General features: G+C 42.6%; 1 protein-coding gene across 1 annotated transcript in view; it reads left to right on the top strand.

Annotated features, from left to right (window-relative positions):
- Positions 1–23946, top strand: part of ZNF638 (zinc finger protein 638) — a 49563-nt gene that overhangs the window by 12968 nt on the left and 12649 nt on the right. Inside the window, exons 6-20 of the mRNA XM_066631780.1 lie at positions 1658–2004; positions 3194–3340; positions 4633–4764; positions 6141–6199; positions 6305–6366; positions 7582–7876; positions 8077–8140; positions 13216–13347; positions 13532–13660; positions 14019–14060; positions 15820–15960; positions 16661–16786; positions 17457–17506; positions 21908–23255; positions 23829–23882. Coding sequence (XP_066487877.1) covers positions 1658–2004; positions 3194–3340; positions 4633–4764; positions 6141–6199; positions 6305–6366; positions 7582–7876; positions 8077–8140; positions 13216–13347; positions 13532–13660; positions 14019–14060; positions 15820–15960; positions 16661–16786; positions 17457–17506; positions 21908–23255; positions 23829–23882 — 3128 coding nt within the window. The remainder of the gene's footprint in view (positions 1–1657; positions 2005–3193; positions 3341–4632; positions 4765–6140; positions 6200–6304; positions 6367–7581; positions 7877–8076; positions 8141–13215; positions 13348–13531; positions 13661–14018; positions 14061–15819; positions 15961–16660; positions 16787–17456; positions 17507–21907; positions 23256–23828; positions 23883–23946) is intronic.

Raw genomic sequence — 23946 nt, 5'->3', positions numbered from 1 at the left:
TAAATAGCGCACCATTTACTCTTTCATCCCCTTGCTGTACGCTCTGTGTGTTGGTGGTTTCTTCCTCTGTCAAGCAGCAGCCAAGAATGGTGTGCTGGAAAACCCAGTCCACCACAAAGTGGCAGTTAGAGGTGTGTTTTTTCTATATTTTAAACAAGCTATTGCAATGGTTCTCAAACTCTCTGGGAGAGTTTGAGAGCCACTAAGTCTTTGCGGGGGAGGGAGGGAGGCAGCGGGGGCAGGAGGAAGGCAGCAATGTGACCCCCAGGTTTGCGCCGCTTGAGGGGGGCTGCAGGGACTGGGATGCACTCACCAGTCCCTGCAGCAGCCTTCCTGGGGTGCAAGGAGCCCTGTGCAAGCGCCTGCAGGGCTCCCCACCTGGTTCGAAGTGCAAGTAGAGCAATCGCGCACCACTTCCAGTTTTGTTTTCACTTCAAAGTGGCTGGGGAGCCCTCAGGCACTTGCGCAGGGCTCCCCGCACACCAGGAAGTCTGCTGCAGGGACTGGTGAGTACATCCCAGTCCCTGCAGCCCTGTTAGCGACGCAATCCTGGAGAATGTGTCGCTGTCTTCCCCCCTGCCCCCGCCCCTTAACGGAGCAGAGGCCAGGGTCCTGATTACCACTGGGCTATTGTGCACAAGTATCATAGATTTTTCACCTGTGGTTTTATCTCAGCACGATGAGAAGGACCCTTTCAACTAAAGGTAGTTTAACAGTAGCCTCATTAGTACGGGAGAGGGCAACTGACAGACAATCTATCAAACATTCTCTCTCCAGGCGCTTAGAACAACTTCACTCCCAGGCAAGCAACCCTCCCTTCCCTCTGAGCATGTGAAAGAATGCAAAGTGGAAGCGATTATCACCTCCTCCATTCTTTCCCTGTGCTGTGGTTCCCAGTGAAGGGAGGGATCCCTACCTCAAGTGAAGCCTTTCTGTGCGCCTAGAGAGAGACTGATTGTCTGCCTGATACATTACCAAGGTCAGCAAGGCTGTTTTTAAATCACTGAGCAAAGGGACATTGTTCATTAAATGAATTTGCTTTAACACAATTTTTGCCATCCACGTGGGTGCTGGGAACGGAACCCTCTGAGACTCAACCTGTATATGCTTTTAGCAGTGATAGTAAATGGGACTTATTCCTTGGTGAGTGTGGGTGGGGAGAAAGCAGATGCCTGAGCAGGGGCACTGAGAAGGAAGAGCTGAGCCTGCAGTTCCGACCTGCCTTTCTGATTTTATTTTTTTTGTTTTATACAGCATCTTGACCTGATCACTTTCTGTGACTTTTTTGCACATTTTATTCCATTCCAGTATGCAAAGGGGGGATACTGTGATTTAAAAAAAAAAAATCTGCTTGTCAGTATGTTGATACACTTTTGAGAAGCTTGGAAAACCAAGGAATTTGTATGTATATGTTTGGTAACGGTCTAAAATGATATGGGGGTCACAACTGAAATGCTTATTGGGCTTTATTGCACAATATGTGCAATGTTGAGTCAGAATTTGGATAAAAACACAACACTATAATTTGCTATTTTAATCAAGAAATTTTGGGAAAAAATATCCCCCCCCCCCCCCAAAAAAAAAATAAACACCATAGTGGTAGTATGTGGAGTCTTATATATGGTAGTATATTTTGTCTTCCCCTTTTTCCTTCAAGATCAGGCTTTGGAAGATGCAGTGAAATGTTTAGGGCCCCACTTTGTTGAAGAGTTGAACAAGCAGAAATTGTACCGCGCACATAGCCGTGAGACTTCTGGACCAAAGAGAATGTCACCAGAGCTAGGAAAGGCTCTCGGAAGAGTGAAGAAGCCCCCGAGTAATCCTGTGGGTCCTTCGAAGCCTTCCAAGATGGATTTACCCTCTCATTCCAGCTCATCAAAACCGATTGTGGCTGCTAATATGTCAAACCAAGGAGAAATTGTAGCTGATGGGAAGAACAAAAAGTTGCCCTTGGGAGCACCGACAAAGGAAACCAGTGTTGCTGCTCCAGCCCCGTACAATAAAGTCAGTAACTCCACTTCTTTGAATTTATTAAATTACATCATGTGATTACTTGGACACCCTGTGTTGAGAGGGCAGAGCGTTCCATCCCATCACTCCATTGTCCTCCAGTGCAGAGCGGTGGTTTCCCCCATAGGAGTGAGTGGATTTGTCATGTGGAAATGACAACAATCATTAGCTTGGATGGAGAAGAGTCAAGGAGCGTGCTCATCAGTGCTGTTCCCTGACTCTGACAGGCAAGCCTGCTCCTTTCAGTGAACTCCATTCAGGCTTTTTTTGGCATGCTATAATGATTGGAACTGGGTTTTAATTAAATCAATACTTTTTTTATCTGTTTCAGTGGGCCTCCAAGTGATATGTCATACAGAGACATTTTAATCCTTGTTGCTCTACTATAAACCTTTAGTGGTCTAGATCAGTGTTTCTCAAATTGTGGGTCAGGACCCACTAGGTGGGTCTTGAACCAATTTCAGGTGGTTCCCCATTCATTTCAATATTTTATTTTTAATAGATTTGATGTTATCATGGTGTGTGACTGCATTTGGGGAAATGTTACAGATCTGTACTTTTAACAGGCTACTTTGTATATGCTTTTAACAATGATTGTCAGTGGGGCTAGTCCTGAGTATGTGCTGGTTGGATTGCAGCCTGGGATTGTTAAAAAATTCCCTGCTTGATGATGTCACTTCCAGTCATGTCATCACTTCCGGTGGGTCCAAACAGATTCTCATTCTAAAAAGTGGGACCCGATGCTAAAAGTGTGAGAACCACCGGTCTAGATGAACTTAGTACAGTCAGATCCTGGTGCATCTGCTGCAGCTACCGGGGTCACAGTTTCAACCTTATTCCATTATTTTGCATTACATTCAGTCATAGAGGCTGTATGTGGCATAACTCTACTATTTAACGTTGGGAGACCTGGAAGTGGGTCTGTAGAACTATTTTTAGCCCTGAGAAGCTTGGAAATGGTTCCGTTTTGTTGTGCAAAGGTAGGAAACCTGATTTTTGTGTGCTTTGTTTATATTTAAAGGGCATTTAAACTGGGACCCTGGCATCTATGGTGAGTCAAATCTGCAGGTGGCAGGGTCAGACCTGTAGTTTATCTGTGCATTTTTCTGCCTGCCTCTGTCTTCACAAAAGAGAGAATCTGCTAAGTGACATATAAACAGCTCAGACTATCTTCAATTTGCAGCTTTTGACAGATCAACTCTTGAAATGTGGCACCGTTATTCATATATCTGACTTACCAGATGATGGCTTTACAGATCATGATATTAAAAAAATTGTTCAGCCCTTTGGAAAAGTTAGTGATATCCTAGTATTTCGTTCTAGGAATGAGGTAAGTGGCTGCCCAAAGTCATAACAGCATTTCTGTGAAATAGCCGTCTCTTCTGCAAGTCTTCCTGGGAGAAGTGTTTTTAAAGTGTGTAGGCAGTCTTTTTCCAGTAGGTGGCATACAACAAAATGATTCTCTTCACATACAAGAGTTTTTTATTAATCATTCTTTGTGCAAATCAACACTGTCTACCTATATGCACAAACCTATAATTGTAGTAATGTATTTGCTACAAATAACAATTCTTAACCATTTATTAAAGAGATTAATAAATTTCAATAATAAATTAATGAAATTAAATTATTTCATTATATGAAATTTCATTATATTATATTATAATATATAATTATATAATATATAATATTATATTATCTTTTGCTTAACAATCAAAAGAAAGTCCATAATATTTTGAGTTCCAGTAATCAGTAAACAAAACCCATTTTCTAACAGACTTGTCCTATTTATTTATTTATTTATTTATTTATTTGATTTATATTCCGACACTATGTCAGTGTTGTCTTTAGCTCTGTTACAATACGGTAATTTTGTTAGTGTAGCTACGTTCCATATTTTCTTAAGCTGCTCATTAATTGTAGGTGTAAACTGTTTTCCAGATGGTTGTCATACCCCCCTTAAAAAAAGGTTCAAAAGGAGCAGCACTAATAAATGCATTAAGACAGAGAGAACCAAAACACATCATCAGCATTTAGAGCAGATCAGCTGGGGTGGGGGTATTTGGTACCTGCAACGTTTCTGCTGAAATGAACATAATTCAGAAAATTTACAGCCTGTTCAGATCTAAGAATCCAATGTTGTATTGATATATCACTTGTCTGCAATAAAACTTGCAAGCAGCTCACTGTAGTTAAAAGCACAGCATAGAAAATACAATAAAACAATCACTGTGACAAACAGCAGAGAACTAACCATCTCACTCTACATAAAGGCACGATGCATCAGGTAGGTTTTGACTCACTGTCCAAAGGCTATGAGGGATGGAGTGGATCAAACTTCTGGGAGGGGCTGTTCCAGAACTTGGAAGAAGGTGACATACAGAGCAGAATCTGTCCAAAGGACCTTCATGAGCAGGAGCAGGTGGTCCTCTTATCCGATTTAGTTTAGGTACCAAAGCAGTGCAAACCCAGTTTAAAAGTGAAGAAATGGATGTCTTGCATTCCTCTGAACATTGTCGACTTGCCCGTTTGGCCGTTCACTAATAGTACTTCACACAAAGGAGATATGAGGAAGCCAATTGTCAGTCATAGAGTTCCCCAAAAAATTTCTCTTTTTCTTAGGCCTTCCTAGAAATGAATTACAAGGAGGCAGCAATAGCAGCTGTCAAATTCAGCAACACCGTTCCAGTTTTGGTCGGTGGCAAACGTGTGAAAATAAGCATACCAGAAAGGCCCAGACAACCACCCAGCCAGGTAAGCTGGACATATTGCGATACAGGCTCTCTGGTGCCTATTTGAGGGGTCTTAATCCTGTTGCATCTGTTCAGTCTTTCTTCCACAAGCGTGCATGTTTATGCTATTGAATCTTCCCAGGAGAGAACTATAGCCAATATTCTGTGGTTTGATAATAGGATATTCGTATATTAGCCTCATTATTCCTGCAAAACCTAAAACTTCTGTTGTCATATATCTTAAGTATCCAGTTTGTATGACCTTGTTGAAACAGAAAGATAACCTTGATCACAATGTGCCATGTTTTGCACTAAGAATGGTAAAGCCTCCACCATCTTTCAAGCTTTGTACTTTATTGTTGCTACGCTATCCTTTGTTTATGTGTGATTATGTGACTTTCTTAGTTATCTGCCTATTTGATCATTTCACTTCTGGGCAACCCGATCCTAACCTGTGCTGAAATGGGGAGGTCAGCTGGCCTGCCCCATATCCAGAGCAGGATTGGGGCTGCCAGCAGCTCAGTCTGGGGCTAGGGGAAGCCATTCCCCTTAGCCCGCGTAATGCTGCAGCAGCCCCAATGTGGCTACTCAGATCTGCGTCTCCCAAAGAGGGGGTGCAGATTTGAGCAGCCTGGAGCTGCTCCAGGTTGCCTGGGACTGGGGTTAGGATCCTGGCACCACTCCCTGCCTGGCTGCAGCCCACCATCAGACCTGCCCACCTCCTTCCCATGCTCCCCAAGTCCCCGCGATGGCCTGACTAGGTCGGCACAGCCTTACTGGTCTACCAGCACTGCAGGCCTTGCGCTGGCCTCCCTCCTTTCATGGTGGCGCAAAAGTGTTTTACGGCACTTTCGTGACACTTCTGGGTTGGCATAAGGGACTTGCGCTGGCCCATCTGAGGGTTGGGATGGTGCCCTAACTGTCTTATTCCTATAACATTTCTTTCCAAGAGTCATAATTGATTTCTGCATGCTGTTTCTATATGCACTGTATCCTTTTTGCTGGATAAACTTTTAAATGACCCTTTTATTTCATTAAATTCACTTCTGTCCCCAAATATGCTGACACTACAGTACTGTGCATGTTTCCTAATTAGTAAGTACGCTCTGCTCAGATCAGTGGAACTTTCGAGTTGGTTGATTAAGGATTGCAGGCTTCGTGTTCAAGCATTTATGGGTTGAATTTATATGACATCTTGCTCTACCTTTTTCTACATCTTCAATCAGTATAGGGCCCTCAACCATTAAAATGTATATACAAAGGCAGCTGTTGATTTCTTGCTTAATCTTTGAGGAGAGTGTTTGGGTGGTTGAAGTTTTTTTGGCACAGGGCATACTCGTAATAGAAGCTGATATGTTGGCAAATGGAGAATGGCAATGATTAGTCTTTAAATTGCAGAACAAAGGGAATGAGAAGAATATTGCAAAAGCTGTCAAGAAACCTCCTCTGAGTACAAAGTAAGTATATGAAGTACCTAGTTTGCTGTATCAGATTTTCTAAAACATTTGTTGGACTGTTCTGTGTTCAACTATATGACTATGGCCTATAATTTCTTTTTTTAGGAAAGAGCAAACTGGCTCTGCTGAAAAAATGACAAAGCCAGCTGCACCTGTCACCTCCACCTGTAAGTTTCACTCTTTCGAGGTATCCTCCTTTCCATCTACTGTGCAAATGTTTCTGTGTGTTTCCTGTCATTAGTCTGACCTGAAAGTGGGTGTCCTCTTTTTGAAGAGGCTTAGTCTACCTGGCCTTCCCTTAATGGTCGCAGTCACCATCTCCATCATGCTTGTTGTTCTCACGTGATTCAGGAGGAGCAAGTAATAGTCATCAGACCTGATGAGCCTTTGTAGCCTGTTTGTCAGAACCTTGATTTTGGCCCCAGGGAGACAGTGCACTTCTTGCACTGTCTGGTCAGCATGTGGCAGACTCTTCAGCAGAGAGTCTTTGACCACTACTACATGCCTCTTTATCTTCACTGCACAGTAGTGATTGGGCTTCCACATCCCCCACTGTGGTTCCTGGCCTTGAAATGGCCCTGAATTCTCCTTCTCTGGAAGGTCATGGAAGCGATTCCAGGACCGGAGAAGTCTTTGTTACAGGTCTCGCTCTGTGGATGATATTTTTCCACAGACTTGCCTCTTGTATGTGGCTGTCTTCTTCCTCTGTGGAAGTTTGTGAGTTCTGCAACTCTTGTAAAAGAGCTTCCACTGTTCTATCTGGAAACTTTCTTCCTGGTAAGGTGAAGGGTATCTAGTGCTCCTCCAGACTTATTGCATGCATTGTTCTCCATATCTGTCTGTCAGAATAGGAACATTCCACATTCTGAGCAAAACACTGCTTCTTTTTCCATACAAGCCATATTCTTTGGAGTCTGTGGAAGTGAGGCTCTCTCTTGCTCGACTCCCACGTAACACTCCCTTGTTTGCCACGCTTGTTTACAAGGTCAGGTCACAAGATCCCTATCCCTGATGACTTCCAGAAACTGAGCTGGAACTGAAATGTGTGGCTGTGTTTTACTGTATGATACTTGATGGCAGAAATGGATGAACTTGCACTTCTCAGTTTGGGCTAGCGGAGATTATCATTCTAAAATTGCCAGTAATGAGAGAGCTGAAAACAAAAGAGGGGGAAGGGATTGGTGGTGGCAATGTGAATGAAGAAGAACGTGTTTCATGTGCATGTACTTACACTTAGTTGCAGCAAAGAACTGGGGAGGTAGATCTGGTCATTGTCTCATGGATTGTTGGATCTGGTAGAACCCCTTACATTTCAGTAGTATTGGCAGACTTGGCAAACAAATCGCTAACGGTGTAAATGAATGTGTTTTTCATAAATGCAGCAAAAACTAACATCAAGAAGCCTGGAGAACCCCCAAAGGGTGCCGAGAAGGAGCCAGTGTGTGCCAAGAAGGAGCCAGTGTGTGCCAAGAAGGAGCCGGTGTGTGCCAAGAAGGAGCCGGTGTGTGCCAAGAAGTCCGGGACAACAAAGGCAGCTGTAGAACCAAAAAAGCCAACAGATGCCAAGAAGCCTGAAGAGGCTAAAAAAGCTTTAGAGAGCAAGAAGCCCACAGAGCCCAAGAAGGTTGTAGAATCCAAGGCCAAAGAAACTCCCAGACCTGCACAGGTGCCAGGTACCTTTAAAGAGAGGCTGCGTCAAAGTATTGCTGTCGCTGTGGTGACATTCCATGTATTTAAGAACATTTCCTTAAGTGAATGACTAATTTAGATTTAAATGAGGGTTTCTGGTTGTGGGATTTGGATTATTTTCTCCTATATTCCTTAGATAACTTTGTCAGTGACATGCATAATTTCCTCCTCTTTTAAAAATTAGGTACAACAGAGGCTGCAAAGAGTACAGAGGCTGCAAAGAGTACTGAAGCAGGAGAATCAGCTGTCAAGGTATGTATTTATTTTGCTATGATAACCACTTTATGAACTACTTTTTGTTGAAAAGCACCATATAAACTTTCTTAATAATGATGGAAAAATTGTATTTCAAAATGGGTACCTCCATTCTGAGGCATATCTCAGAATCATATCCACTTTCTGTAAGTGTATGAAACTCCATGAATGAGAAGCTGATAGGCACGCAGGATTATTTGGTTATGTTTAACATCATATAGGTAATTGTGTGTGTCTCTCTCGCAGTGAAGGGTATAATCTTGGATGGGTTGCTTCTCCCATTCTTTCCAGAAGACAGGATAGGACTGTGATAAGACTTAGAACTTTTGAGTTCTAAGATGAATTAACACAGAGGTCGGTAGAGTGAGTCCCCAGCCCAGCACAACCCAAAAGAGGCCTCCCTGGCACCACCATGAGTGTCATGACCCACCACAGAGGATGAGGTGGGTTGTGGCGCTGATAAGAGTGGGAACCATGATATAACCTCAAAAAGGAAGCCTGTAGCAGGTTGATAACTCCCTGAAAGCTTCTGTTATTGGAAAGAACATAAGCCTGTAACATTAATGAAATTTTAAATCCCTTCCCATCTTGACTGTGCTAAAATCAAATCGGAAAGAGAAGAAAAAAACAGTCTTTAAAAATTGCAGCTGTCGATGGAGACAGCTTTGGTCGCCCTGTTGGATAATTATAATTATATATATAATTGGATTGTAATCTTTGCCAAGGACTAGACATGAGGACGTGCTGGTCCTGTTGGATCTCAGAGTGGCTCTTAATTCCATTGTCCATGATGCTCTTCTAGATTGGCTGGCCAAGTTGGGGATTGAAGGCACTGCTTTGCAATGGTCCTGCTCCTTCTTGGCAGACACATCCAAGATGGTAATGCTGGGGAACACCTTCTCAGCACCCTGGCATTTACATTGTTGGGTGCCACAGGGTTCTAACCTGTCCCTTATGTTTTTTAACATTTACATGAAACCGCTGGGGAGAGATCATCCAGGGATTCAGACTGTGGTATCAACAATATGCAGGTGGCACTCAGCTTTCTCTCCCAGTCGTCATGTTCCAGGGAGTCTCCAACTATGAACTGTTCACAGAGGCTCATGTGGTTGTGGTTGTGGACAATCCTTTAGGTACCTCAGTTCAAACCATAGCAGGGCTTTAGAGATAAGGACTTGCGTTTTGCATTTACATTTTGAATTGTTCCTGGAGATGGACTGGTAGATGTTTAAAAACTAGCGAACTATGTTCTATTAAGTGGTGCCAGTTAGCAGCCTAGCTACAGCATTTTCTGCCAACTGATATTTCTGAAGTCAGACTTGTTAGGAGCCTTTTCCCTATATACAGAATGTTACAGTAGTCTAATCTTGAGTTTATTAGCTCATTCATAACAGTGGCCAGGCTCTCACTGTTCAGGAGGGTTCATATCTGACATGCTAGCAAAGCTGGTGGAAGGCACTGTAAGCTACACATTCCACAAGCCTGTAGTGACAATGCTGAATCCAACAGCACCCCCAAACTGCAAACCTGACCTTTTTTGGGGTGTGTGCGATTCCATCTAGAACTGGTTGTACACCATATCCATGGTCAGAAGGCACACCAGCCAGCAGAACTTCCATTTTATCAAGAGTGGACATCAATTTATTTGTCCTCATCAATTTCATTATTGATTTTTCAAGCACTGGTTCAGCAGTTTTGCTGCTTTACCTGATTGATGAAAAAGTAGAACTGAGTGTCATCTGGATACGTGATATCTCAGCAGTTTCATGCAGACCAAGATGAATCCCTGAGGTTTGAGCAACAGTTTCTCAGCACCACTTTCTATAATCAGTTCCCAAATAGAAGCGGAACCACTGTAATACTGTATCCCCAGTCCTCAGCTCAGATAGTTTATTCAGAAGAATACAATGATCAATGGTTTTGAAAGCCACTGAGAGGTTCAGGAAAATAAACAGGGTCACACTATTGATGGAAGACCCTCCATAGGTCATCCATCAGGTGACCGAGGTAGTTTCTGTTCCAAAATTAGGTGAAAAACTGCATATGGTTCTTTCCCTCTTCTCTTCCTGCCACCTTCTTGATTTTGCTCTTGTAAAAGGAAGACCCAACTGTGTTTTTTTCCTTGGGTTTCCACATGCAACATTTTCAAGACTTTCCAGAGTGGTCCAATAAAATACATTTAACAGTACTAATATCTCGCCTTGTAGTTTAGAATTATGAACCTCTAAAGGCAGCTAATATAAGAAATGTTATATAGAAAAAGTCCAGCTTACAAGTGTTTGAATTACAAACAATTGACTTATGAACGGACATTGTCGGGGTTTTGAAGCAGGTGTAGCTGTGAAAACATTGGCAAAACACACAACAGAGGCTGCTTAGTGATTGTTAGAGCAGCGCAATAACTTTGAAAATAGTGATTTCCCCCTTGCTTTGGCAATGGGAACAAAAACAACACCATGAGAACATTGAATAACGTTGACAATCGGGGGATTTCTGGGGGCAGAAGAGAATGAGAAGGCATAGGAAACAGTCAGTGTGGCAGAGGGTGATTGGGCACATTCTATTCTATTGTATAATATAATTGAAATGTGAATCAATCAATTAATATGAGGGGGTAAATAGGTCCTGAATGGGATAAGTAAAAACACAGCCATCTTTGACCTTTAGCAAAGTAGTAAAGGAAGGAGGGGAGGTTTAAAGCTGAGTTTGATCACAGCCCCCCTATACCTGTTACTTACCTCTCTTTAAAAAGAAAACACAGAGAAAAATCTTACAGTTTAAATTTTATAATTTGTTTATGATGAATGCTGAGGTATTCAATCTGTGCGTCCCACCTCCCTAGTGAGGCGTGGCTAGCCTCCAGGGGCGTCGTGAGGCATCTGGGGAGAGAGGTGGCTGTAGCTACGCTGCTCCACTGCACGTGCTGCCTCCCTACTTGCTGCTTTTCTGCAGCTGTGAATGAGGTGGGTGGGGCAGTGTGAGTCTGGGAGGCCATGAGAAACATGGTTGGGGGAGGTGGGAGAGAAGGCTGACTGGGCAGGCAGAGGTGCCACATCTCATCATGGAGCTCTCTCCGTGTGCAACTTCGCCCCAGGGACTGCATTTCCCAGTGTGCCCCTCACCCTGGGCATCCTGGGATTGGTCAAGGCTGGAGGAGAGGAGAAGGGTGCGGAGGTGCTGCATCTCATCAGCACAGGGCGCGCTCCTGGGAGGCTTCAAACTGGGAGGGTTGAGTAAGTACAAGCAGCTCAGCGAAGGAGGGAGCCAGCCTGCTCTTAGTGGGGGGGGGGGTGTCCAAATACCCCAGCCTGCATTCCTCCGGTTTGCCTGGGGGGAACAGGGGTGGCATCTGAATGTTGGGTGTATGTGTGTGAGCATGCCCCATCTACTTTGGGGTGAGTTGTAATCTTGTTGTATGTGGCTGCAATCCTTTCCACACTTTCCTGGGAGTAAGTCCCATTGACTCAAATGGAGCTTATTCTGAGTAGACCTACATAGGCTTGGGGTCTGTGTCAGCTTAACTCAGGATCTTCACCTTTCTCTTTTTCTTCCCCCTTCAAAAAAGAAAAAAAAGCCACTCTTGATGACTTTGTCTCCAAAAATTGATTAAAAATAAAAATTCCCATTCCTTTTTAGACATTCCCCTTTTTCCTCCTGCCTCCTTTTGGGGGGGGGGGTACTTCCCATGTTGGCTACTATTGTAAGACAAAAGGCACAATCCTAGCTAGGTCTACTCAGAAGTAAGTCCTATTTTGTTCAATGGGGCTTATTCTCAGGGAAGTGTGATTAGGATTACAAGCTCAGAATGCTGGCAGCCTTGTTTCTAGTGTATAATTATAATACCTTTATCCCCATTTTGGGAGTAACTGAGGTGAGGTGTTGTAATGGGGAGCTGTGGCCAATGGCTACAAGGATCAGGGGAGGCGTGAGCTGGAGAAGTTTGAGAACCACTGGATGAATGTGACAAAAATTTAAGAGGAAGGAGCAGTCTTGTGATGACACTGTTCTGTGTTGTAACCGCTTTGGCCCAGGGGTCACCCAGAAGTTGCACTTTTGTCCACAGGCATGTCTGTGGAATTGCAGTGGCACCCTAAGTTTGAGATGGCTGCTTTGGCACTTTTGCACAGTATCAAGAATGTCTTGATACTGCTGGGCTGGCAAGAACTTAATGTTTCAATTTCAAAGTACATTTCGGTGTGCATAAAGACCCCTGGAACTTATCCTGTACTTAAGTAGGGGAGTTAGTGTATGCTATAATATTTGGTTTAATTTTCTTACATTACATATTGTAGGCCAGGAGTGTCCAAAGTTTTTGGCAGGAGGGCCACATCAGCTCTCTGACACTGTGTCGGGGGCCGGGGGAGAAAAGAATTAATGTACATTTAAAATTTGAATTAATTTACATAAGTTTACATAAATGAATATATTAAGGATGAACTTATATGAACGAATGAAGGTCTTGCAATAGCTCAATGCCTATAAAAGGCCTTGCACAAAGCAAGGTTGACCTTTGCTGCCGCTGCTGCATCACAGATGTGAAAGAGCAAGCAGTGGAGGGAGCTCTCATCTCACAGCTCACAAGAGAGGTCAAACAGTCACCCTCACGCTGAGAGAAGTTGCGTTGGGCCAGTGTGGGCTCCAACAAATCTCCAGAGGGCCAGAGGCTCATTGGAGACTGGGGGCTCCCTGAGGGCCACATTGAGAGGCCTCGAGGGCCGCAAGTGGCCCCAGGGCCGGGGTTTGGGCACCCCTGTTGTAGGCCAAGGCTTGTTAAAGTCTTTAAAATTTAATAAAATAACTGCTACTGTTGTCTCAGTCTTGCATTGTGACTTATTTCATGTGTTCAGGGTCCACAATATTCTCTTGCTTGCAATTGTTTCTTTACGCTCACCACCCCCAAGTCTTCTTACATACCCAATAGACGGGGGGGGGGGGGAGAGAGGGAATTTATCTCATTTACACTAGAGAATGAAGAAGGTAAGAAATAGCGGAAGAGTTGATGTATTATGAGAGAGCTTTCCAGTGTTAGCTCTTTACTGACAATTCTGTTTTGCTGTCTTTTGTTTTTCTAGGAAGCAGAAGAAACATGCGTGGTGGTTGTTTCTAACCTGCCTGAGGCAGGGTTAACTCTGGATGATATTTCTAACTTAATTAAGCCTTTTGGAGGACTAAAAGATCTCTTAATTGTGTCTTCTCATAAAAAGGTATCTAAGCAATTCTTACTGTGCATTCCAGTAGAAAAGTGGAGACGTTTCCCAGTGTATACGTTTACTGGCATTGTCGAATGTTCTTGACTGAAAAATCTGCTGATTCTTCTATGTCGCAATAACTTGAGAAGAGTCAACAATCTGGTTTCAGATTGCCAATGTGAACTTTATTTTTCAACAGGCATATTTAGAAATAAATCATAAGCCTGCAGAATCCTTGGTGAAATTTTATACCTGTTTTCCAATGTGGGTGGAAAAGAACCAGTTGAGTTTTGCAGTGTCATCTGAATTCAAGGATATAAAAAATGAGGTTGGTAAATAAAACTTTTTGAAGAATTTTCAGCTGTAATTACTGTAATTCTGGAGACACTTTCCTCTGGGGTCTAGTTGTTCTTCACTTGTTTACATCATTCATACAAAAGTTAGTTGGGATCTGGCTTCACTTAAGTATACTTTATCATGACTAGAGGCAGTTGCCAGATAGTATGCTCTGAGTGAGGTTCTAGCCTTGAAGTTGCTGTCTACCTGTTTGTCCAACAGTGTTCATCGAATTACTATCATGTGACACTCTTCCAAGTCTAGTGACAGCAGGGCTGGTAAATGATTATTAGTATGAATGGGTGTTAAAATTGGGGTGTAACTAAACCTTTCTGGTCCGCTTTTTCTAGGAAGCAATATTTGTTGCAATGATTAAAGATGCCAATCCAAAGGTGAGTAGCACACGAATTACCAGTTTGTCACCACAGTTTTCTTGTTATCTTCAGTAGGGGAAAATAAGTAAAATAGTCCTTGTTTTGCTTGCTTGAGGAAATTCAGAGTGTTCAGTGGAAATCTTCTGAGTACTTTATATAAACGTCATCTCCAAGTCATCAACCCCAAATGTTTTGCTTTGTCAGAACTTGATACTGTATATTGTGAGAGCATGTGACTGGAAGCTTTATTTTATGGGGATGCTTAACATTATTGCTAATTATTGCATTCAGAGTAAGAAATCTAGAAGTTACCTGTCTTGATCTTAGTGTAAAAATACTATTTTGATGATTAATAATAATTGAGCTTAAAAATCATAGAGCTGGAAGGGAGCAAAAAGCAGAATGAGCAGCTGAGGCACTATTATGTGATCCCTGCAGAGCAGGCAGAATGTAATTAAATTACCCAGAGTGTGATTAATGTGTGTTCCCCTGGGGGCTGGGGATAAGAATAGGCCCTCAGTTTGGCTGTTCTTGTTGTAAGAGGCAACTAAACAGCCACCGGGTAGATGGGACTCGTCAGCCTGGGAAGGCAGCTCTTGCTGAGAGAAGAACATAAGAACATAAGGAAAACTCTGATTCCAAACCTCCACTGCCTTATGGCTACATCCAGTTATGGAAAAGGCTTCAGGAGTTAACCTCGAGGCAAAATCCGGAGCCAGAGTCCCTGAGGCAGTTCATGACTGAACACAGTCACGTTCTGGCAACTCCTGCGACGCCGCTGGAACCAACCGTACTGGCTTCTGCCTTTCCATTGGACCATTTCAACGACGTGGAGAGGGGGAACTTGCTGCATGTGTAACAGTCTATCCTCTATATCTACTTTACCCAGGCTTCGCACACTGGAGAGGATGCTGTTCCAGTACCACTTTTCAGAGCGCGATACCATAGTCTTCCGAGACTGAAGGATGCCAACACAAATTAATGTGTGGAACTCCTTGCCACAGGATGTTGTGATGGCACCTAGCTTAGATGTTCTTAAAAGGGGATTGGCCAGATTTAGGGAAGAAAAGTCCATCAGAGGTTACAAGCCATGATGACACTGTGCAACCTTTCAAAGGTTGCATAATCTCTGAATGCCAGGTACAAGGGAGTAGCAACAATCAACAGGTCTCTTGGTGTCATGAGTGCTCCCTGAGGCGTCTGCTCAGGCTACCATGAGATACAGGAAGCTGGACTAGATCAACACCAGATCCCTTGACCTGATCCAATAGGGCTCTTCTTATGTTCATATGTTCTTTTTTGCTCCTTTAATCTGTTGGTTTTACTGTTGCTTGTTAATCTTTTATATTTTATTGCGTGCGCTTTTATTTATTTTATGTTTTATAATATTTTTGGCTACCTTGGTCCTTTATGTTGAAAAGGGGAAAGGCGGGATATGTTTAAATAACTAAGGGTGCAGTCCTAACTCTTCCCAGCACCAACATAAGGGCAATTCAACTCTGAGGTTTGTTCACTTTGCCTCCACAAGTGCCACCCAACTGCAGGATGCAGCACACATCTCATTGGCACCGCTATGCCAGTGCTGGAAATTTGGTTTGGATTTGGGTCTAAATGTGTTTAAATATCTAAAATAAGCAGTTTGAGTTCTGTGGCATTACCCTGCTGTTTTGTTCTTGTACTTTCTCTTGTTGAAGCATATATTTATTGATTGTGCTGCAGTGGGGGCCTTTCAGCTTCTCAGTTTGGTAAACTCAGGTTTTCCCCATTTCTTTATTAGGTGAATACGGAAACCCTTCATGCACAGTTTGTGTATCTTGGAAATCTGCCAGATGGTGGATACTCAGAACTTGAAATACTTTGTGTCGGTCTGCGGTTTGGACGTGTGGATCACTACATGGTGATAACAAATAAGAATAAGGTAAATGTTTGTGTCTTTGTTTCCTTATTTAAGAGATCCTCTTATTGTTAGCAATTCTAGACCTTGAGCATCATTCAGCGCATAAATTATCTTTTTACTATCATTTTGAAAAGTTTAGTTTGCTGAGGTTGTTGAGTGAGTGAGTCTGTTTTATTTTAATGGGGAAACGGGAAGACTTGTAAGCGCTCAATAGGATATGAAGAGTTTTTCCTCTCTATTTTCAAAGAATAGCAGCAGACTTCTAGGGGGGACATAACTCCACTTCACTCCGATCTATAATATCAAAGTATTGCAGTCTTATCAGTAAGCACTCACATGGTCAACACTGGCCACTTGGAGTTTATATTCAGGTGCTGGTAGCCTCCTGAGTGATCAGTTCTTGTAATCATATATACTTGAGGAAATGACTCTACAATGTGTCATACAGTAGTTTCATTTCCTGGTGCATTCTAAAGAAAAGATGGCTGTATACCCCGGGTTCAGTTGGCACTTCACTAACCTGGGAGGAGATGAACTCTATCACTCTTCAAGCCCTGTACTGCTTGTAGAAGCATGGTGAAAACTTTTTTTAAAAGAAAAACCTTGCAATTGTCCCTAACAATATAAGCAACTCCATCTCTGAAGCAGGTGAACAAGAATTTGTGTAGGCTCAATAGCAAAACTGATTGATTTCATCCTAATGTCTACATTAACTTTTAAGGCAATTCTTCAGTTGGATAGTGCTGAGTCAGCTGCATCTATGTGCCGCTTTCTAAAAAGATATCCCTACAGTCTGGGAGACTCGCAGTTGACATTCTCACGATCACCAAAGATCGAACCTTCCACAGTAAGTTAACTTTGCTTGGTTTATCACAGACCTATGTACTTGCCTCTGTTCACATGCTCACAGCTGATGCAGGCTATGGAGTCACTAAGACTTAGTGAGGGTAAGTGACTGTGTCTTCTGCAAACTAGCAAGACTTCAGTTGGCAGGCTTGGCAAAACACACACTTCCCAGCTGCGTGCAGGGACTTATACCACCAGTGTTTGATTTCAACATTGACTTAGATCAGAGGAAACCACCTGCCCATCCCAACCTATTTCCTAGATAGGTAGACTTGACTGCCCAGTTGTTGGACATTTTCCAGTCGCAGCAGGTGGATTGACTGGGAACTACTGTCTCCACTGGGCCCAGACTTGAATCCACAACAATCCACATCTTCCAGTTGAGACCTTTTGGGAAATGTGTTTTCAAAGAGAGAATTTTCCTAGGAGCATCCTTGGATAATGGCTCTTGCATCTAGGTTGCTAGGTTTTCTTTTTGGGAGGATATAGTATCCCCAAGTCCTCTGTGAGGCTAGAAATGTCCAAAATTAAGGAAAATCCCCCCCCAGAGGAGGAAAATCAGGGCATTCATCACAGTCCTTAACATATTTCTTTTGGGCAGTTATGTATTTATGATATTTCCTATAAATTGTATCAGGTTATCAAAACTGTCAGCTTTTCTTTTGTTACAGGCTGAAGTTACAAAAAAAGAAGTGAGAAAAGTAGAGCCAAGAAAAGAGAGGTATGTATTTTTATTGTCTCAAGCATCCTTCATTTTTTTTTTCTCTTTTTATCCATGATTGAAGAAGGTAGGCTGATTTCTTCTGTGTGGTGCAACCTGCAGTCTGATTTGTGCAGAATTTGTGGTTAAGAAATACATGCAATAACTACTTCTCTCTGCATCCTCCTTGTCCCTGTGTCCTGTTTTGGACTTGTTGTGTAATAATAGCAGTTGAAGATGGCAAATGTGTTTTGAGAGTGCAGATGTGGCGCACCTCCTTTAACAGCAGTGGAACTTAGAACATTGACTTTGCTGGGCTGCAGATTAAACCCAGTAAGCCAGTCATTCAGTTTCGGTTTCTCATATGAACACAAATGCATAAAGTGCATCGGTTTGCTAAAGTAGCTCATTTCATTGTACATATCCAATATTTGTGCGTGTTTCAGACTTTTTCCAGGAACCATATTGGTGCCCTTTTCAGAACTTTAATGCATGGTTCAGTTTTTCCAGCAGTCTTCTAAGCATTCCGTGGCTGTCTCTGAAGCTGGCGTAGGGAGACTGTCAAGCATGGCCAGCCCATCAGTGACACAAACTGTGCAGCTTGTGTCAAGTGGCAGGTTACCAGAAGCGGCAAACCTCAAGTCTGCTGGCATTTCCCTCCATCCTGCTGTGGCCAGAGCTGCTTCAGTCCAATTCTCTCCCTGCTTACTTCACTCTTTTTTTGTTCAGTTCCTTTCAGCAAATCAGGAAGTGAGACACAAGCTGGCAGTGTTTATCCTTTTGCACTTCCTGTTTTGTTTTAAGGCACTGCATGAGAGAGGAGTAAGGGAAGAAGAGAGGTGGTGGGATATCAGCCTTGTCTTCTGTGCTGTTTTGGGAGGGGATGCGTTTTAGCGTCACTTATGCCCTTTTCAAGCAACAGGTGAGCTTGGGCCATGCCTGCTATCAAGTTATTTGATTGTAATAGAACACACTCTGAAAATGGGAGACAATAGTTTAAAATACGTCAAGCAACGTTATTGTAAATGGTATACCTACTGATAGGTTTTGACGCACTGTATGAGTATGGAGGAAATACACGTTTAAATGACTATATTTGGAATGATTTCCATAGGGAATAGATTGATATGGTAACAAGGACTATTTCCAGTAGTTGGATAAATATACTTTTGTTCTCAGAATGGTATCTGCATCTCAAATTACACACTTCTCTAGGTTATTCTTGAAAAATGCCTAGCTGTATGACCTGCAGATGTCATTTTCAAGTGCACTTGTTAGGCAAAGTACAGCTGTGGTGTTTGTTACTGCGTAATGCTGAATTTTTTTAAGCAGGTTATATGTATCCATTTGCACAGCTATTAAAATGATGTTCTTTCAGAGCAATGGTTTACTTACACACACAAATATAGAGGTTATCAATATGTACATACAACAAAAGCGTAACACACCTTGCTACTACTATGAATATACACTTGGCACATACAGAGCAGCAGGCTGTTCATCATTGTTAACTGTTATATCCTTGCTTGAATGTAAGAGTTGAGTCCAACCAAATTGCACCTGAAGGAAGCATTTGCATAACTACTCTGGGCTAAGTGAGGAACAGCAAGTTACTGGCTGCATGCATGTGCACTGGCCTTGTGCTGCAAGAGATGTTCTGAGAAAGCAAACACAATGGTGGGTGGACATAGAAATAAATTAAAACTGTTCCTTTCAAACCTTTTTCTTCACAAGTACCTTTAAGCTCAAGATGGGGTGATCCTTGTTTAGCAAAAAAAATGTGCTCCTTACCGTTGGTGTAATTGTGGTGATTACTGGAAAAAAATGTTAAGCCATGGAGTATAAAACATGATAATTTTTTTCTTGCCTCGCTCCTCAGAGTAGTAAGGTAGGGGAGCAAATGGAAACTTTGTATTCCAGGTTTCTTGGTTGATCAGATATACTTGATGAAATCTTACAATGCTTCTCAACACTTGGTGATTATCCAGTGTGAACAAAGGATGTAAAACTGACCATCTCTTTTGTCATGGTCTATGTGCAGTCACACCTATTTGATCTGCCCCTACTCGGGTCCTCATTTTGAACCCTTTCACTTCTCATCATAGCATGTTTCCAGCAAACCTTTTTCTTCCAGAAACAGGTTAAGATGACTGAAGACTGAGGTTTAAGTGGAGACCAACTGGGCGTGGCCCTTTGTCTCCTGTATGGCATTGCCTGGGTCTCATTCAGTATGGGGCTAACTGTTAGGCTCTTTGATGGCCTGAAGAGGACACACAACTGCAGTGGTTGCCCCCGTGCAGAAATGCTGTTGTGAAATTATTCTTTCCAAATGTGGCACTATGGCACTTCCTTACCATAACACTTCTTGTTTATTTGCCTAACCTTGACTTTTCACATCACTTAATCAGAGATGTTGTACAGTTCCATCTCTTTTTGCATGATGCTTCATTTGTAGTTGTGATTAATTTATTTCTGATTAATCAAATGCCCCTGGGTGTCTGAAGAACCCAAGCCACCAATAGGCTTTTCTTTTCTGAAATAAATTCGTTGGACTCTCAAACTCTCCAGTGAACTGCTAAATTTTACTTCAGCACTACATGAAGACACTGATGCTTTTCTTGTCACAGTTGGTTACTTGTAAAAACATTCCTTTTGGGAAAGCCAAACAATTTCAGTTTGGTTGGGGAGGCCATATAATTTTTAACCAGCCTCCGCACTGGGTAAGTTCAAATTTGGAATCTTGTCTATTTAAATCTACTGGAAAAGATACCACTTATTGTGATCATTGAAAACATAAAAGACTGGAATATTTAAGATGATCTTGAATAGTGAGAACTGCACAATTTAGAAACCTGCATTAGATGTCTGTTAATACAGTTAACAGTTAGGTGCAGGCCCAAACTCCATGCAACAGTTGCTCTGAAACAGTACGACTGTGTTGAGGATTTTTTCCTCCGTTGGAATTCTGTAATGACAACACCTTGAATTTCATTGGCAAGGTCCCCACTATAGCTGCCAAAAGCTGGAAGGATTTTATTCTGCATGTCTCAGTTAGTCGCCTGGGCAAAAGTCTTTTGCCACTTGATTCCTGCTTCATCACGATGGAGTCAGAAGGTATCTTATGCGGTGTACTCTGCTACTTGAATTATCCATAATTTGAAACTGCATCCACTTTGCTGATTATGGAATTCGGGACTTTTTGTGCTTGACAGCTGGAGACCTAATAATTCATTTTGAGAGTACATTATTCTTGCAAACATTTTACTGCATTGCAGTCCTGTTTGAAGTTTAATTCATTTGGTAGATGATTATGGCGAGTGTTCTTTTGCTATCTTTGCAAAGGCATACGCTGTTGCACATGATATGTACCACCTCCCCACTTCCTTTTTTTCTCTGGTGGAGGAGGACATCTTGGATGATTTGGTCCTGTGAACCACTGTATGTTTCCCACAGTTGTCTTCATTCTGCAAGCTGTATGCTTGTGTTTTGGGGGGACTGTATCATCAAAAGGAACATTTCTGTTCCCCAGTTAGATGGATAAAATATGTAGAATGCCAGATTTGGTGTTCGCCAAATTCCTTTTTCTACTATAATGATTGAGGAGACCCTGGTGCCCTTTCCTGGTGCATCAAAGCAGGATTGCAGCAACTCCAGCTTTGAAATCCATCCATAGAGGATGGGGATTCAAGAGAGAAATGGAAAGCTGTTGTCTTCATGCCCTGCATGGAGACTCCCCGGAGGCATCTGGCTGGACACTGTTGGAAACTAGAAGGACCCTCATTCACCCATCAGGTCTGTTCTCGTGTACGTGCTTATAAGTGGAAATTCTCTGTGAAGTACTATCCTATATGTATACTGTCTCCTTTGAACTACTTTAGTTTGGGAGCCATTAGAAAACTGAGATACAGTCAGAAGTGTCATTTCTTCAGAATAAAGGCTCTGTGAGCGCGTGTGTATGTGTGGATGTTTCCACTCCCAAGTCATAATCCTGACTCATTTCAGTTATTTAGGTAACACCGTATTAAGTGCCTACATTTCTGAAGTGGGAACTAAAGGAAGTTGGAAAATTTCCTGTCCTAAGGTTTATCCTTAAAAGTGGAGCAAGGTGTTCTGTGGGTTACCTGCATTTGTGTCTGACCTAAAGTGAAATATTTCTATGACCTCCAAGGGTCCACAGGGCATACATGTATAATGAATGAATAATACTGTCAGAGAAATCCTACTTCAAGTAAGAAGCCTATCGCGCTGGCTTAGCTAGAAATGTTGGCTCAGTGTTAAAATTAGTTTAGCTCATAGTTTAGGTGAACCAATGCTAAATGCTAATGCATCGGGAAATTCCAACCATTGGCACCAAGAAGTTATTGATAACTGTGGAGTTCTCTACATAGCTTGATTTCTTCTGTTTTTTTTAAACATATTTAGCCCTGACTTGAAAAAAATTCCCGAGGGATCAGGAGTGGTGCACCCAGCTGCTGTTCCTTCAGCAAAGCCCATTGAGGCCAAGGAAGAACCCAGTTCTAGTTTGGAGGCTAAGATTCCAGAAGGGAAGACTGAACTCTTGAGCACTGACAAAATGGTATGTGAAGCTCCTTTAAAACCAAAGACTGAAGCATCAGAAGGGGGCTGTGGAATTGCAGCAACACTCCCTGCTGATATCCCAGCTGACTTGGGCTCATCGGAAATAAAGTTGGAAGAGGCCTTAGCTTTGCCACCCAAACTGGAGAAGGATGAAGAAATCCCTGATATCTGTAATAAAGGTGAATTGCTGGAAAATGGGTCCACATCTGCAGCTGGAAGTGGAGATAACGAATTATCTGTACGTGCTGGTGAATTATCAGAAGAATTGCATACCATGGACAAAACTGAAAACTTAGGATCTGATTTTGCCAGGACAGAGGAAAGAGAAGATGTACCTGCTACTCTTGGTGAGGAAGTTCCACAGGACTCTGCAGAAGCGCCAAAGGAGGAAGTGTCAGGTGGTGACCTACAATCAAGCAGCAAGCTAACTTCCAAGGCAGATAGTAGTGATGCATCAGGAAACCTCGCGGAAATGCCTGCCACTGAGATTGGTGTGTTGATAGACAAGGAAGTGGAGGCCCCTTGTTCCACAGCTGAAGCAAGTTTGGAGGGGCAGTCTTTGGCAACACTTGGTGAGACCATGGAAGCCAAAAAGAAGACACCTGAGTTACAAATAACTGAGGCTGAGGCAACTGCAGAGAAGCAGCAAGAAATTTTGGTATCGGACCATGGACCAACAGAAGAGAAGAAACCTGAAAGCAGTGCAAAGGAAGAGAGTTCTGAGCAAATTTTACAGCAGGCACAACCAGAAGAAGCACAGAGTGAAGAATCCAGTAAAGCCAGTATGTCTGCAACAGAATCGGCACCTAGTTTGGTGGCCACTTCCGCTAGTAAGACCATCCTAAAGGCTCTAATGTCTGTTCCAAATATATCAAAGACAAGAAGTGCAACACGCAAAAAAGAAGCACCAAAACCTGCCTCAAAGGTGGGAACCCGAAGCCAAACGGTTGCTGAGAAGAAACCTGTGTCGAAAGAAATGGGTCAGCAGAAACCTACTAAGAGTAGGCCTAATATGCCGGATTGCAGCAAATCAAAGCCGAGCATAAGTTCTCTTGTTATTAAGGTAGGCAGTGAGAAGAGTTCATCTCAGCATGACAAGAAGTCCCAAGTGGAAACTAAGGGTAGCTCAAAGCAGACCCGTGAACGAGACAGTAGATCATCCAGCACGAAGCGAGACAACAGCATTAATAAGGTGAGAGGACAAAGGCGTTGGCTCGTTATGACTGGCAGGTAACTTAACATTGACACTTCTTCCATATCCTGAAACCAAGGTACAGTGATAGTCTGTGCCCGGCCCTTTCCCCTTCCTGTAAACCCTTGCATTGAGTGGGCTGAACAAGCAAATTGGTCCTGTGCAATTGCTTTAGGTTCCTGGGATACACAGTTTGAAAAGGTTTTACTTGGATGAACTTGAAAGATGGTAACTTCTTCTGGGTAGATCTGTGGGTAGAGTTGCAGCTGCCTGTGGTATAATTCTGAATGGGCAAGTATCATTTTTTCTCTCTTGCTGTTACTGTTTGTTGTGTGTTGAATCCTGACTGCCATATGAACGTATTGGCTGCCAAGAAGAGAGAAGCCATCTGCATTGTAGTTGGTGCACTTGATACTGAATACTTGGATCTGAAAAAAAATGATTGTTGTGCTCTCAACCTGCTTGTTGTGTAGTGAATTTCACCTCAGTTTAAATAGGGAAAGAAATGTAGTTTTGTTCTTTTAAGAGTACTGTGTTGATCTTTTCCCCTACTTTGTTTTAACTTTTTTTCAGGTGTCTGCTGGAAAAAATACTAGAAGTTCTAAAAATAGCACAAAATTAAAAGAGGTAAGGAAGCAAATGAGGAAAACAGTCCTGCAATTCAGAGTTCTGTATTGTCGGTTCTTCATAG

This window comes from Tiliqua scincoides, chromosome 6 (assembly GCF_035046505.1).
Source record: "Tiliqua scincoides isolate rTilSci1 chromosome 6, rTilSci1.hap2, whole genome shotgun sequence".
NCBI classification, from domain to species: domain Eukaryota; kingdom Metazoa; phylum Chordata; class Lepidosauria; order Squamata; family Scincidae; genus Tiliqua; species Tiliqua scincoides.
Note: the sequence above shows the minus strand (reverse complement) of the source record. Positions and strands in the feature narration are given on the sequence as shown.